The 14,815-nt window shown below is 39.6% G+C and overlaps 1 protein-coding gene across 1 annotated transcript in view; it reads right to left on the bottom strand.

Moving 5' to 3' along the window:
- Window positions 1-14,815, bottom strand: part of LOC140364903 (rho GTPase-activating protein 18-like) — a 126,271-nt gene that overhangs the window by 60,583 nt on the left and 50,873 nt on the right. Inside the window, exons 7-10 of the mRNA XM_072451283.1 lie at window positions 10,067-10,217; window positions 8,688-8,770; window positions 5,088-5,294; window positions 965-1,194 (exon numbers count right to left, since the gene is read on the bottom strand). Of these exons, the coding sequence (XP_072307384.1) occupies window positions 965-1,194; window positions 5,088-5,294; window positions 8,688-8,770; window positions 10,067-10,217 (671 nt within the window). The remainder of the gene's footprint in view (window positions 1-964; window positions 1,195-5,087; window positions 5,295-8,687; window positions 8,771-10,066; window positions 10,218-14,815) is intronic.

The following is a 14,815-nucleotide window of genomic DNA, read 5'->3' as shown; positions in this document are numbered from 1 at the left end:
GTCTGGAAAAACTCCCGAGTCATGCTTAGCCATTTCTGAAGCAATATGGCCGACATTTGGTTGGGCGGACGGCGTTGCCGTAATAATATTTTTTACTTCTCTTGTCGCCATCTACCTCTGCGCCAAATTTCATGATTCTACCATCAGATTTTTGGGGTCATTTCCCATGTCTCAATGCATTTTTGGTACATTTGGGGGCGCTAACGCGCACATTCTTTTATTTTAGAAAAGGGAAATAGCCAGAATGTAGCGGCACGATCTTTAGAGGTGTGAACATTTTTGTGACTTTTGGTCAATGTCACAGGGTGAAAAATAAGGGGGCGTGTCCCAAGAAGAAGAAAGAAGAATATTCCGATGCGAAAACAATGTTTCCCATTTTTCAAATATCATAAACTATACATTTTCGGAAAGCGCTCGCGCTTTCCTACCTCATGGTGTGGGTCCCTGGTCACTGACGGGTACTTTCATTCATTTTGAGTGGGCTCCGCCCACTTTGTGTTTTTGGCCCTCTATACAGTAATAATGTTACATTTTTGCATTACATGTTTATATGAACGGAACATGCAAGAGATGGAACGTATTCGTGAGCTACTTAGCGCAAATGAGCCAATGTAAAGTGCTCGTTTAGTGCGCACTTTTGCACGGGCTTCGCCCGTTTACAACGGTAATGTTCCATTTTCCTACTACTAATTAGTCTGCACGGGGCGTGCATGAGTGGAGGAGTGTTAGTTAGTGTTTGGAAGTGGGCGAGCGCTTCGCACGGCCTTACGAGACTAATAGGCCTCTCGCCAGCTTGTGGCGCTCGGGCCTAATTAGTGATAAAATATGTTATATTTGTGTAGATAATAGTAACAAATACTGTGGGGGAGTATTTGTCCTTTTTGTCACAGACACATTGCGCCCTCTGCTGGTCACACACACACACACACACACACACACACACTTTGCACCCGCCCTGCTGCACCTGTCAGAGTCGTGGGGAAATCTCTCTGTGACGTCTCGCGCCGTCATCTTGGCATCCAGCTTCATTGCCGTGGAAACCTTGAGCTGCAGTGGAGCGCGCACTCTGATGACATCATCGCACAGTGACAATGCGGTGTGTTCCCGCTGTGTGGTGCCACGGCGACGCCTCCGGCTCCTGTGATTGGATGCCTGGTTCATTTGCCGCACCTGAGCCAATAGGAAGCAGGGCACCTGTGACATCATACAGAGGGCGGGTTTTGTGTGAGCGACACGCCCCTTTCAACACTCTGAAAACATAAAGACCGTGAAATAGATAAATAATAACTCAAAATTAAAAATATAATTCCTTGTTTTAACTTTGGTTCGACTCGTTTAGTTTTGACTGTTGGATAAACACGACTCGTCAGGTTCATTTTCTTCACATTGTGTGAGAAACAGAACCAGTGACTTCAACTGTGCAGCTTCTTCTTGACTTGATTAGAGATGAAAAAACAAATGACGACACTGAGGGCTCCTCCCATGAGCGGCACGTGTGCCATCCACTGCACCACCCTGCAGGGGACAGAGTGTCCTGCAGGGGACAGAGTGTCCTACACTCATGGTCCAGCATAAATGTGAGTTTAGCCAGGACCCTTCTGTCCCCCACCTCCTGCACCGAGTCCAGAGGACTGTCCAGGACGGAGCTGTGTCCAGCTTCTTCCTCTGTGATGACCACACCTACAGGAGCTGATGCACCACAGAGGAGGAGAAGGTCTTCAGGAGTGGCCCTGTCAGGAGTGGCCCTGTCAGGAGCGACTCTGTCAGGAGCGGCCCTGTGAGGAGCGGCCCGGTCAGGAGCGACTGTCAGGAGCGGCCCTGTCACTCCAAAAGACCTGAGTCTCCTCAGGAGGTGGAGCCGACTCTGGCTCTTCCTGTACAGTCTGGTGAGGGGGGCGTGGCCTGTCCCGTCCCTGGATGTTCACTGGTGAGGGGGGCGTGGCCTGTCTCGTCCCTGGATGTTCACTGGTGAGGGGGGCGTGGCCTCTCCTTGGTCTTCTGCGTTGATGAGGAGGAGGTTCCACAAAGTCCTGCTCCAGTCCTCTGTCCTCTGTCCTCTGTCCTCTGTCCTCCACATCATCGTCTGTGATGAGTCCCATGATGGTGGAGTGGTCAGAGAAGTGGTCAGAACTCCGTGTCTGAGGTCTGCAGTATAGAGGGTGAAGAGAAGTGTAGAGACCGGGGCCAAGAGGAGTTCAGTTGCGGTGCTTCTGCTGAAGTACGAATGCCAGGCATGAAACAGCCCAATAGGTAAACAGGTGGACCTGCCCGGTCTGGGCCAGACTGGACCTGGTGCTGCCCGGTCTGGGCCAGACTGGACCTGGTGCTGCCCGGTCTGGGCCAGACTGGACCTGGTGCTGCCCGGTCTGGGCCAGACTGGACCTGCAGACTCATGTGCTCAGCTTAAAGAGGAACGTCTATTCAAATAAATCGAATAAATCCTCATTACTTATTGCCTGTGTCTGAGGCCATAACAAACATTTCCCACAGGGGGCGATAATCACCATATATGGGCTGGCACCTCCCACTCCAGCCTCCAGCGGCCAAGTCCGGCCTCTTTACGCCAGGCCCCGCCCCCTGGAAAAGGCCCCGCCAGCTGGAAAAGGCCCCGCCCCCTGAAAAAGGCCCCGCTCCCTGGAAAAGGCCCCGCCCCCTGAAAAAGGCCCCGCTCCCTGGAAAAGGCCCCGCCCCCTGAAAAAGGCCCCGCCCCTTGAAAAAGGCCCTGCTCCCTGGAAAAGGCCCTGCCCCCTGAAAAAGGCCCCGCCCCCTGAAAAAGGCCCCGCTCCCTGGAAAAGGCCCTGCCCCCTGAAAAAGGCCCCGCCCCCTGAAAAAGGCCCCGCTCCCTGGAAAAGGCCCCGCCCCCTGAAAAAGGCCCCGCCCCCTGAAAAAGGCCCCGCTCCCTGGAAAAGGCCCCGCCCCCTGAAAAAGGCCCCGCTCCCTGGAAAAGGCCCCGCTCCCCCCCTCCCAGTGGAAAAAAAAGTTAATTTGAGAGAAACAGTTTAATATAGTTCATTTAAGTGAAATATAGTTCATTTAATATAGTTCATTTAAGTGAAATATAGTTAATTTAAGTGAAATATAGTTAATTTAAGTGAAATATAGTTCATTTAATATAGTTAATTTAAGTGAAATATAGTTAATTTAAGTGAAATATAGTTCATTTAATATAGTTCATTTAATATAGTTCATTTAAGTGAAATATAGTTAATTTTAGTGAAATATAGTTCATTTAAGTGAAATATAGTTCATTTAATATAGTTCATTTAAGTGAAATATAGTTCATTTAAGTGAAATATAGTTCATTTAATATAGTTCATTAAAGTGAAATATAGTTCATTTAAGTGAAATATAGTTCATTTAAGTGAAATATAGTTCATATAATATAGTTCATTTAATATAGTTAATTTAAGTGAAATATAGTTAATTTAATATAGTTCATTTAAGTGAAATATAGTTCATTTAATATAGTTCATTTAAGTGAAATATAGTTCATTTAAGTGAAATATAGTTCATTTAATATAGTTCATTTAAGTGAAATATAGTTCATTTAAGTGAAATATAGTTCATTTAAGTGAAATACAGTTCATTTAATATAGTTCATTTAAGTGAAATATAGTTCATTTAAGTGAAATATAGTTCATTTAATATAGTTCATTTAAGTGAAATATAGTTCATTTAAGTGAAATATAGTTCAGTTCATTTAAGTGAAATATAGTTCATTTTAGTGAAATATAGTTCATTTAAGTGAAATATAGTTCATTTAATATAGTTCATTTAAGTGAAATATAGTTCATTTAAGTGAAATATAGTTCAGTTCATTTAAGTGAAATATAGTTCATTTAAGTGAAATATAGTTCATTTAATATAGTTCATTTAAGTGAAATATAGTTCAGTTCATTTAAGTGAAATATAGTTCATTTTAGTGAAATATAGTTCATTTAAGTGAAATATAGTTCATTTAATATAGTTCATTTAAGTGAAATATAGTTCATTTTAGTGAAATATAGTTCATTTTAGTGAAATATAGTTCATTTAAGTGAAATATAGTTCATTTAAGTGAAATATAGTTCAGTTCATTTAAGTGAAATATAGTTCATTTAAGTGAAATATAGTTCATTTAATATAGTTCATTTAAGTGAAATATAGTTCATTTAAGTGAAATACAGTTCATTTAATATAGTTCATTTAAGTGAAATATAGTTCATTTAATATAGTTCATTTAAGTGAAATATAGTTCAGTTCATTTAAGTGAAATATAGTTCATTTAAGTGAAATATAGTTCATTTAAGTGAAATATAGTTCAGTTCATTTAAGTGAAATATAGTTCATTTAAGTGAAATATAGTTCATTTAAGTGAAATATAGTTCAGTTCATTTAAGTGAAATATAGTTAATTTAAGTGAAATATAGTTCATTTAAGTGAAATATAGTTCAGTTCATTTAAGTGAAATATAGTTCATTTAAGTGAAATATAGTTCATTTAATATAGTTCATTTAAGTGAAATATAGTTCATTTAAGTGAAATATAGTTCAGTTCATTTAAGTGAAATATAGTTCATTTAAGTGAAATATAGTTAATTTAAGTGAAATATAGTTCAGTTCATTTAAGTGAAATATAGTTCATTTAAGTGAAATATAGTTCATTTAATATAGTTCATTTAAGTGAAATATAGTTCATTTAAGTGAAATATAGTTCATTTAAGTGAAATATAGTTCATTTAATATAGTTCATTTAAGTGAAATATAGTTCATTTAAGTGAAATATAGTTCAGTTCATTTAAGTGAAATATAGTTCATTTAAGTGAAATATAGTTCATTTAAGTGAAATATAGTTCAGTTCATTTAAGTGAAATATAGTTCATTTAAGTGAAATATAGTTCATTTAAGTGAAATATAGTTCAGTTCATTTAAGTGAAATATAGTTCATTTAAGTGAAATATAGTTCATTTAAGTGAAATATAGTTCATTTAAGTGAAATATAGTTCAGTTCATTTAAGTGAAATATAGTTCATTTAAGTGAAATATAGTTCATTTAAGTTGATTTACTCCAGTGAAATGGAGCGATGTGTAAAAGTGTAGTTCCCTCACTGTCCACATGAGGCCACGATGTCGGATCAAGAGTCGCACCAGCTTAGCCCCGCCCACTGCTTCCTCCATTTCCTGTCTGGCCTGTGTCACTTCCTGTCTGCGGTTGCTGGGCAGCAGGTTTGGTGCCATCACCATGGAAACGTTCCACAGCGACATCCGGTTCTGCTCCTGGTTCTGTGTTACACGAGCCAGGAACGCTAGGAGTGCCTGCACGGCCAATCAGAGGAGAGAACAACCAATCAGAGGAGAGGAGAGAACAACCAATCAGAGGAGAGGAGAGAGCGGCCAATCAGAGGAGAGGAGAGATCAACCAATCAGAGGAGAGGAGAGAGCGGCCAATCAGAAGAGAGGAGAGATCAACCAATCAGAGGAGAGGAGAGAGTTTGTTATGGTAGTATTTGTTATAGTAGTACTTGTTATAGTAGTACTTGTTATAGTAGCATTTGTTATAGTAGTACTTGTTATAGTAGTACTTGTTATAGTAGCATTTGTTATAGTGGTACTTGTTATAGTAGTACTTGTTATAGTAGTACTTGTTATAGTAGTACTTGTTATAGTAGCATTTGTTATAGTAGTACTTGTTATAGTAGTACTTGTTATAGTAGTACTTGTTATAGTAGTATTTGTCATTAAGGTATTTGTTATAGTAGTATTTGTTATAGTAGTACTTGTTATAGTAGTATTTGTTATAGTAGTACTTGTTATAGTAGTACTTGTTATAGTAGTACTTGTTATAGTAGTATTTGTCATTAAGGTATTTGTTATAGTAGTACTTGTTATAGTAGCATTTGTTATAGTAGTACTTGTTATAGTAGGACTTGTTATAGTAGCATTTGTTATAGTAGTACTTGTTATAGTAGTACTTGTTATAGTAGTACTTGTTATAGTAGTACTTGTTATAGTAGTATTTGTCATTAAGGTATTTGTTATAGTAGTACTTGTTATAGTAGTACTTGTTATAGTAGTACTTGTTATAGTAGTATTTGTCATTAAGGTATTTGTTATAGTAGTATTTGTTATAGTAGTACTTGTTATAGTAGTATTTGTTATAGTAGTACTTGTTATAGTAGTACTTGTTATAGTAGTACTTGTTATAGTAGTATTTGTCATTAAGGTATTTGTTATAGTAGTATTTGTTATAGTAGTACTTGTTATAGTAGTATTTGTTATAGTAGTATTTGTTATAGTAGTATTATTTTATAGTAGCACTTGTTATAGTAGTATTTGTTATAGTAGTATTTGTTATAGTAGTATTATTTTATAGTAGTACTTGTTATAGTAGTATTTGTTATAGTAGTATTAGTTATAGTAGTATCATTTTATAGTAGTATTTGTTATAGTAGTATTAGTTATAGTAGTATTATTTTATAGTAGTACTTGTTATAGTAGTATTTGTTATAGTAGTATTATTTTATAGTAGTACTTGTTATAGTAGTATTTGTTATAGTAGTATTTGTTATAGTAGTATTATTTTATAGTAGTACTTGTTATAGTAGTATTTGTTATAGTAGTATTAGTTATAGTAGTATTATTTTATAGTAGTACTTGTTATAGTAGTATTTGTTATAGTAGTATTTGTTATAGTAGTATTATTTTTATAGTAGTACTTGTTATAGTAGTATTTGTTATAGTAGTATTATTTTATAGTAGTACTTGTTATAGTAGTATTTGTTATAGTAGTATTATTTTATAGTAGTACTTGTTATAGTAGTATTTGTTATAGTAGTATTATTTTATAGTAGTACTTGTTATAGTAATATTTGTTATGGTAGTATTTGTTATAGTAGTATTATTTTATAGTAGTACTTGTTACAGTAGTATTTGTTATAGTAGTATGTGTTATAGTAGTATTATTTTATAGTAGTACTTGTTATAGTAGTATTTGTTATAGTAGTATTAGTTATAGTAGTATTATTTTATAGTAGTACTTGTTATAGTAATATTTGTTATAGTAGTATTTGTTATAGTAGTATTATTTTATAGTAGTACTTGTTATAGTAGTATTTGTTATAGTAGTATTATTTTATAGTAGTACTTGTTATAGTAGTATTTGTTATAGTAGTATTATTTTATAGTAGTACTTGTTATAGTAGTATTTGTTATAGTAGTATTAGTTATAGTAGTATTATTTTATAGTAGTACTTGTTATAGTAGTATTTGTTATAGTAGTATTATTTTATAGTAGTACTTGTTATAGTAATATTTGTTATGGTAGTATTTGTTATAGTAGTATTATTTTATAGTAGTACTTGTTATAGTAGTATTTGTTATAGTAGTATTATTTTATAGTAGTACTTGTTACAGTAGTATTTGTTATAGTAGTATTATTTTATAGTAGTACTTGTTATAGTAGTATTTGTTATAGTAGTATTAGTTATAGTAGTATTATTTTATAGTAGTACTTGTTATAGTAGTATTTGTTATAGTAGTATTAGTTATGGTAGTATTATTTTATAGTAGTACTTGTTATAGTAGTATTTGTTATAGTAGTATTATTTTATAGTAGTACTTGTTATAGTAGTATCTGTTATAGTAGTATTTTTTATAGTAGTACTTGTTATAGTAGTATTTGTTATAGTAGTATTATTTTATAGTAGTACTTGTTATAGTAGTATTTGTTATAGTAGTATTATTTTATAGTAGTACTTGTTATAGTAGTATTTGTTATAGTAGTATTATTTTATAGTAGTACTTGTTATAGTAGTATTTGTTATAGTAGTATTATTTTATAGTAGTACTTGTTATAGTAGTATTTGTTATAGTAGTATTTGTTATAGTAGTATTATTTTATAGTAGTACTTGTTATAGTAGTATTTGTTATAGTAGTATTAGTTATAGTAGTATTATTTTATAGTAGTACTTGTTATAGTAGTATTTGTTATAGTAGTATATGTTATTGTAGTATTATTTTATAGTAGTACTTGTTATAGTAGTATTTGTTATAGTAGTATTATTTTATAGTAGTACTTGTTATAGTAGTATTTGTTATAGTAGTATTTGTTATAGTAGTATTATTTTATAGTAGTACTTGTTATAGTAATATTTGTTATTGTAGTATTTGTTATAATAGTATTATTTTATAGTAGTACTTGTTATAGTAGTATTTGTTATAGTAGTATTATTTTATAGTAGTACTTGTTATAGTAGTATTTGTTATAGTAGTATTATTTCATAGTAGTACTTGTTATAGTAGTATTTGTTATAGTAGTATATGTTATAGTAGTATTATTTTATAGTAGTATTTGTTATAGTAGTATATGTTATAGTAGTATTATTTTATAGTAGTACTTGTTATAGTAGTATTTGTTATAGTAGTATTATTTCATAGTAGTACTTGTTATAGTAGTATTTGTTATAGTAGTATATGTTATAGTAGTATTATTTTATAGTAGTACTTGTTATAGTAGTATTTGTTATAGTAGTATTATTTCATAGTAGTACTTGTTATAGTAGTATTTGTTATAGTAGTATATGTTATAGTAGTATTATTTTATAGTAGTACTTGTTATAGTAGTATATGTTATAGTAGTATTATTTTATAGTAGTACTTGTTATAGTAGTATTTGTTATAGTAGTATTATTTCATAGTAGTACTTGTACCTGGAGCGTGTAGCGATGCGACTCTGACAGAACCAAACACAGAAGCTGCAGAGCCTGAACCTGATGAAGCTCCGAATGAAGATCTGCAACACAGAGCGTCCTGAAGGGGCTAAACCAGGACTAAAGCAGGACTAAAGCAGGGCTAAAGCAGGACTAAAGTCGGACTAAAGCAGGACTAAAGCAGGGCTAAAGCAGGACTAAAGTCGGACTAAAGCAGGACTAAAGCAGGGCTAAAGCAGGACTAAAGTCGGACTAAAGCAGGACTAAAGAAGGACTAAACCAGGACTAAACCAGGGCTAAAGCAGGACTAAAGCAGGCCTAAAGCAGGACTAAACCAGGTCTAAAGCAGGACTAAAGCAGGACTAAACCAGGACTAAAGCAGGGCTAAAGCAGGACTAAAGCAGGACTAAAGTCGGACTAAAGCAGGACTAAAGCAAGACTAAACCAGGACTAAAGCAGGACTAAAGCAGGACTAAACCAGGACTAAACCAGGACTAAAGCAAGACTAAAGCAGGACTAAAGCAGGACTAAACCAGGACTAAAGCAAGTCTAAAGCTGGACTAAAGCAGGACTAAAGCAGGACTAAACCAGGACTACAGCAGGACTAAAGCAGGGCTAAAGCAGGACTAAAGCAGGACTAAAGCAGGACTAAAGCAAGACAAAAGCAGGACTAAAGCGGGACTAAAGCAGGACTAAAGCGGGTCTAAAGCAGGACTAAAACAGGACTAAAGCGGGTCTAAAGCAGGTCTAAAGTAGGTCTAAAGCAGGACTAAAGCAGGTCTAAAGCAGGTATAAAGCAGGTATAAAGCAGGACTAAACCAGGACTAAAGCAGGACTAAAGCAGGACTAAAGCAGGACTAAACCGGGTCTAAAGTGGGACTAAAGCAGGACTAAAGCAGGACTAAAGCAGGTCTAAAGCAGGTCTAAAGCTGGACTAAAGCAGGACTAAAGCAGGTCTAAAGCAGGACTAAAGCGGGTCTAAAGCAGGACTAAACCAGGTCTACAGCAGGTCTAAAGCAGGACTAAAGCAGGACTAAATCAGGTCTAAAGCAGGTCCACAGCAGGTCTAAAGCAGGACTAAAGCAGGTCTAAAGCTGGACTAAAGCAGGACTAAACCAGGTCTAAAGCAGGACTAAAGCAGGACTAAAGCAGGTCTAAAGCAGGACTAAAGCGGGTCTAAAGCAGGACTAAAGCAGGACTAAAGCAGGACTAAAGCAGGTCTACAGCAGGTCTAAAGCAGGACTAAAGCAGGACTAAAGCAGGACTAAACCAGGACTAAAGCAGGTCTAAAGCTGGACTAAAGCAGGACTAAACCAGGTCTAAAGCAGGACTAAAGCAGGACTAAAGTAGGACTAAATCTGAAGTTTAACCAGTCTTACCCATGATGCTTCTGAGTGTTGTTGGTTGTGTGTCCAGCAGGGGGCAGGGCAGTTCTCTGATGAACAGTTTCAGAAGTCCAGCTGCGTCCACAGGTCTGAGTCCAGACCAGACAAAGTCAGGGCTGCACCGGTCCAGGTCCCTGCGCAAAGACTGGACAGGAGCAAAGTCATCTGGACCTGGTCTGGGTCTGGACCAGTGTCCAGTCGAGTCCATCCAGAGGCACAGAATGACATGTTTTATCTTGTTGTTGAACTGAAATATAAAATGATATCAAACTGAAGGGGACACTAACACACACTTAGAGTCCTGAAGGGGACACTAAAATACACTTAGAGTCCTGAAGGGGACACTAACACACACTTAGAGTCCTGAAGGGGACACTAAAATACACTTAGAGTCCTGAAAGGGACACTAACACACACTTAGAGTCCTGAAGGGGACACTAACACACACTTAGAGTCCTGAAGGGGGCACTAACACACACTTAGAGTCCTGAAGGGGACACTAACACACACTTAGAGTCCTGAAGGGGACACTAACACACACTTAGAGTCCTGAAGGGGACACTAACACACACTTAGAGTCCTGAAGGGGACACTAACACACACTTAGAGTCCTGAAGGGGACACTAACACACACTTAGAGTCCTGAAGGGGGCACTAACATACACTTAGAGTCCTTAAGGGGACACTAACACACACTTAAAGTCCTGAAGAGGACACTAACACACACTTAGAGTCCTGAAGGGGACACTAACACACACTTAGAGTCCCGAAGGGGGTGCTAACACACACTTAGAGTCCTGAAGAGGACACTAACACACACTTAGAGTCCTGAAGGGGACACTAACACACACTTAGAGTCCTGAAAGGGACACTAACACACACTAAGAGTCCTGAAGGGGGCACTAACACACACTTAGAGTCCTGAAGGGGGCACTAACACACACTTAGAGTCCTGAAGGGGGCACTAACACACACTTAGAGTCCTGAAGGGGACACTAACACACACTTAGAGTCCTGAAAGGGGTGCTAACACACACTTAGAGTCCTGAAGGGGGCACTAGCACACACTTAGAGTCCTGAAGGGGACACTAACACACACTTAGAGTCCTGAAGGGGACACTAACACACACTTAGAGTCCTGAAAGGGACACTAACACACACTAAGAGTCCTGAAGGGGGTGCTAACACACACTTAGAGTCCTGAAGGGGACACTAACACACACTTAGAGTCCTGAAGGGGGCACTAACACACACTTAGAGTCCTGAAGGGGACACTAACATACAACTAAGAGTCCTGAAGGGGACATTAACACACACTTAGAGTCCTGAAGGGGACACTAGCACACACATAGAGTCCTGAAGGGGACACTAACACACACTTAGAGTCCTGAAGGGGACACTAACACACACTTAGAGTCCTGAAGGGGGCGCTAACACACACTTAGAGTCCTGAAGGGGAAACTAACACACACTTAGAGTCCTGAAGGGGGCACTAACACACACTTAGAGTCCTGAAGGGGACACTAACACACACTTAGAGTCCTGAAGGGGGCACTAACACACACTTAGAGTCCTGAAGGGGGCACTAACACACACTTAAAGTCCTGAAGGGGACACTAACATACAACTAAGAGTCCTGAAGGGGACATAGTAGAAAAAGCTTCAGTTGTAGTCATCTGGACTCAGTTAGAAAAAGGGGAACTAACACACACTTAGAGTCCTGAAGGGGACACTAGCACACACTTAGAGTCCTGAAGGGGACACTAACACACACTTAGAGTCCTGAAGGGGGCACTAACACACACTTAGAGTCCTGAAGGGGGCACTAACACACACTTAGAGTCCTGAAGAGGACACTAACACACACTTAGAGTCCTGAAGGGGGCACTAACACACACTTAGAGTCCTGAAGGGGGCACTAACACACACTTAGAGTCCTGAAGGGGACACTAACACACACTTAGAGTCCTGAAGGGGGCACTAACACACACTTAGAGTCCTGAAGGGGGCACTAACACACACTTAGAGTCCTGAAGGGGGTGCTAACACACACTTAGAGTCCTGAAGGGGGTGCTAACACACACTTAGAGTCCTGAAGGGGGCACTAACACACACTTAGAGTCCTGAAGGGGGCACTAGCACACACTTAGAGTCCTGAAGGGGACACTAACACACACTTAGATTCCTGAAAGGGGTGCTAACACACACTTAGAGTCCTGAAGGGGGCACTAACACACACTTAGAGTCCTGAAGGGGGCACTAGCACACACTTAGAGTCCTGAAAGGGACACTAACACACACTTAAAGTCCTGAAGGGGACACTGACACACACTTAGAGTCCTGAAAGGGACACTAACACACACTAAGAGTCCTGAAGGGGACACTAACACACACTTAGAGTCCTGAAGGGGGCACTAACACACACTTAGAGTCCTGAAGGGGGCACTAACACACACTTAGAGTCCTGAAGGGGGCACTAACACACACTTAGAGTCCTGAAGGGGACACTAACATACAACTAAGAGTCCTGAAGGGGACATTAACACACACTTAGAGTCCTGAAGGGGACACTAGCACACACATAGAGTCCTGAAGGGGACACTAACACACACTTAGAGTCCTGAAGGGGACACTAACACACACTTAGAGTCCTGAAGGGGGCGCTAACACACACTTAGAGTCCTGAAGGGGAAACTAACACACACTTAGAGTCCTGAAGGGGGCACTAACACACTTAGAGTCCTGAAGAGGACACTAACACACACTTAGAGTCCTGAAGGGGGCACTAACACATACTTAAAGTCCTGAAGGGGACACTAACATACAACTAAGAGTCCTGAAGGGGACATAGTAGAAGAAGCTTCAGTTGTAGTCATCTGGACTCAGTTAGAAAAAGGGGAACTAACACACACTTAGAGTCCTGAAGGGGACACTAACACACACTTAGAGTCCTTAAGGGAAAACTAACACACACTTAGAGTCCTGAAGGGGAAACTAACACACACTTAAAGTCCTGAAAGGGACACTAACACACACTAAGAGTCCTGAAGGGGGTGCTAACACACACTTAGAGTCCTGAAGGGGACACTAACACACACTTAGAGTCCTGAAGGGGGCACTAACACACACTTAGAGTCCTGAAGGGGGCACTAACACACACTTAGAGTCCTGAAAGGGACACTAACATACAACTAAGAGTCCTGAAGGGGACATTAACACACACTTAGAGTCCTGAAGGGGACACTAGCACACACATAGAGTCCTGAAGGGGGCGCTAACACACACTTAGAGTCCTGAAGGGGAAACTAACACACACTTAGAGTCCTGAAGGGGGCGCTAACACACACTTAGAGTCCTGAAGGGGGCACTAACACACACTTAGAGTCCTGAAGGGGGCACTAACACACACTTAGAGTCCTGAAGGGGAAACTAACACACACTTAGAGTCCTGAAGGGGGCACTAACACACACTTAGAGTCCTGAAGGGGACACTAACACACACTTAGAGTCCTGAAAGGGGTGCTAACACACACTTAGAGTCCTGAAGGGGGCACTAACACACACTTAGAGTCCTGAAGGGGGCACTAGCACACACTTAGAGTCCTGAAGGGGACACTAACACACACTTAGAGTCCTGAAGGGGGCACTAACACACACTTAGAGTCCTGAAGGGGTACTAGCACACACTTAGAGTCCTGAAAGGGACACTAACACACACTTAAAGTCCTGAAGGGGACACTAACACACACTTAGAGTCCTGAAAGGGACACTAACACACACTAAGAGTCCTGGAGGGGACACTAACACACACTTAGAGTCCTGAAGGGGGCACTAACACACACTTAGAGTCCTGAAGGGGACACTAACATACAACTAAGAGTCCTGAAGGGGACATTAACACACACTTAGAGTCCTGAAGGGGACACTAGCACACACATAGAGTCCTGAAGGGGACACTAACACACACTTAGAGTCCTGAAGGGGACACTAACACACACTTAGAGTCCTGAAGGGGGCGCTAACACACACTTAGAGTCCTGAAAGGGAAACTAACACACACTTAGAGTCCTGAAGGGGGCACTAACACACACTTAGAGTCCTGAAGGGGACACTAACACACACTTAGAGTCCTGAAGGGGGCACTAACACACACTTAAAGTCCTGAAGGGGACACTAGCACACACATAGAGTCCTGAAGGGGACACTAACACACACTTAGAGTCCTGAAGGGGGTGGTAACACACACTTAGAGTCCTGAAGGGGACACTAACACACACTTAGAGTCCTGAAGGGGAAACTAACACACACTTAAAGTCCTGAAGGGGACACTAACACACACTTAGAGTCCTGAAAGGGACACTAACACACACTTAAAGTCCTGAAGGGGACACTAACACACACTTAGAGTCCTGAAAGGGACACTAACACACACTAAGAGTCCTGAAGGGGGTGCTAACACACACTTAGAGTCCTGAAGGGGACACTAACACACACTTAGAGTCCTGAAGGGGGCGCTAACACACATTTAGAGTCCTGAAGGGGAAACTAACACACACTTAGAGTCCCGAAGGGGGCGCTAACACACACTTAGAGTCCTGAAGGGGGCACTAACACACACTTAGAGTCCTGAAGGGGGCACTAACACACACTTAGAGTCCTGAAGGGGAAACTAACACACACTTAGAGTCCTGAAGGGGGCACTAACACACACTTAGAGTCCTGAAGGGGGCACTAACACACACT

The sequence above is a fragment of the Eucyclogobius newberryi genome, unplaced genomic scaffold (assembly GCF_026437365.1).
Source record: "Eucyclogobius newberryi isolate DKJ021-1_F unplaced genomic scaffold, fEucNew1.0.hap1 SCAF_18, whole genome shotgun sequence".
Classification (NCBI taxonomy): domain Eukaryota; kingdom Metazoa; phylum Chordata; class Actinopteri; order Gobiiformes; family Gobiidae; genus Eucyclogobius; species Eucyclogobius newberryi.
The sequence above is the reverse complement of the archived record's forward strand: the minus strand, read 5'-3'. Positions and strand labels throughout refer to the sequence as shown.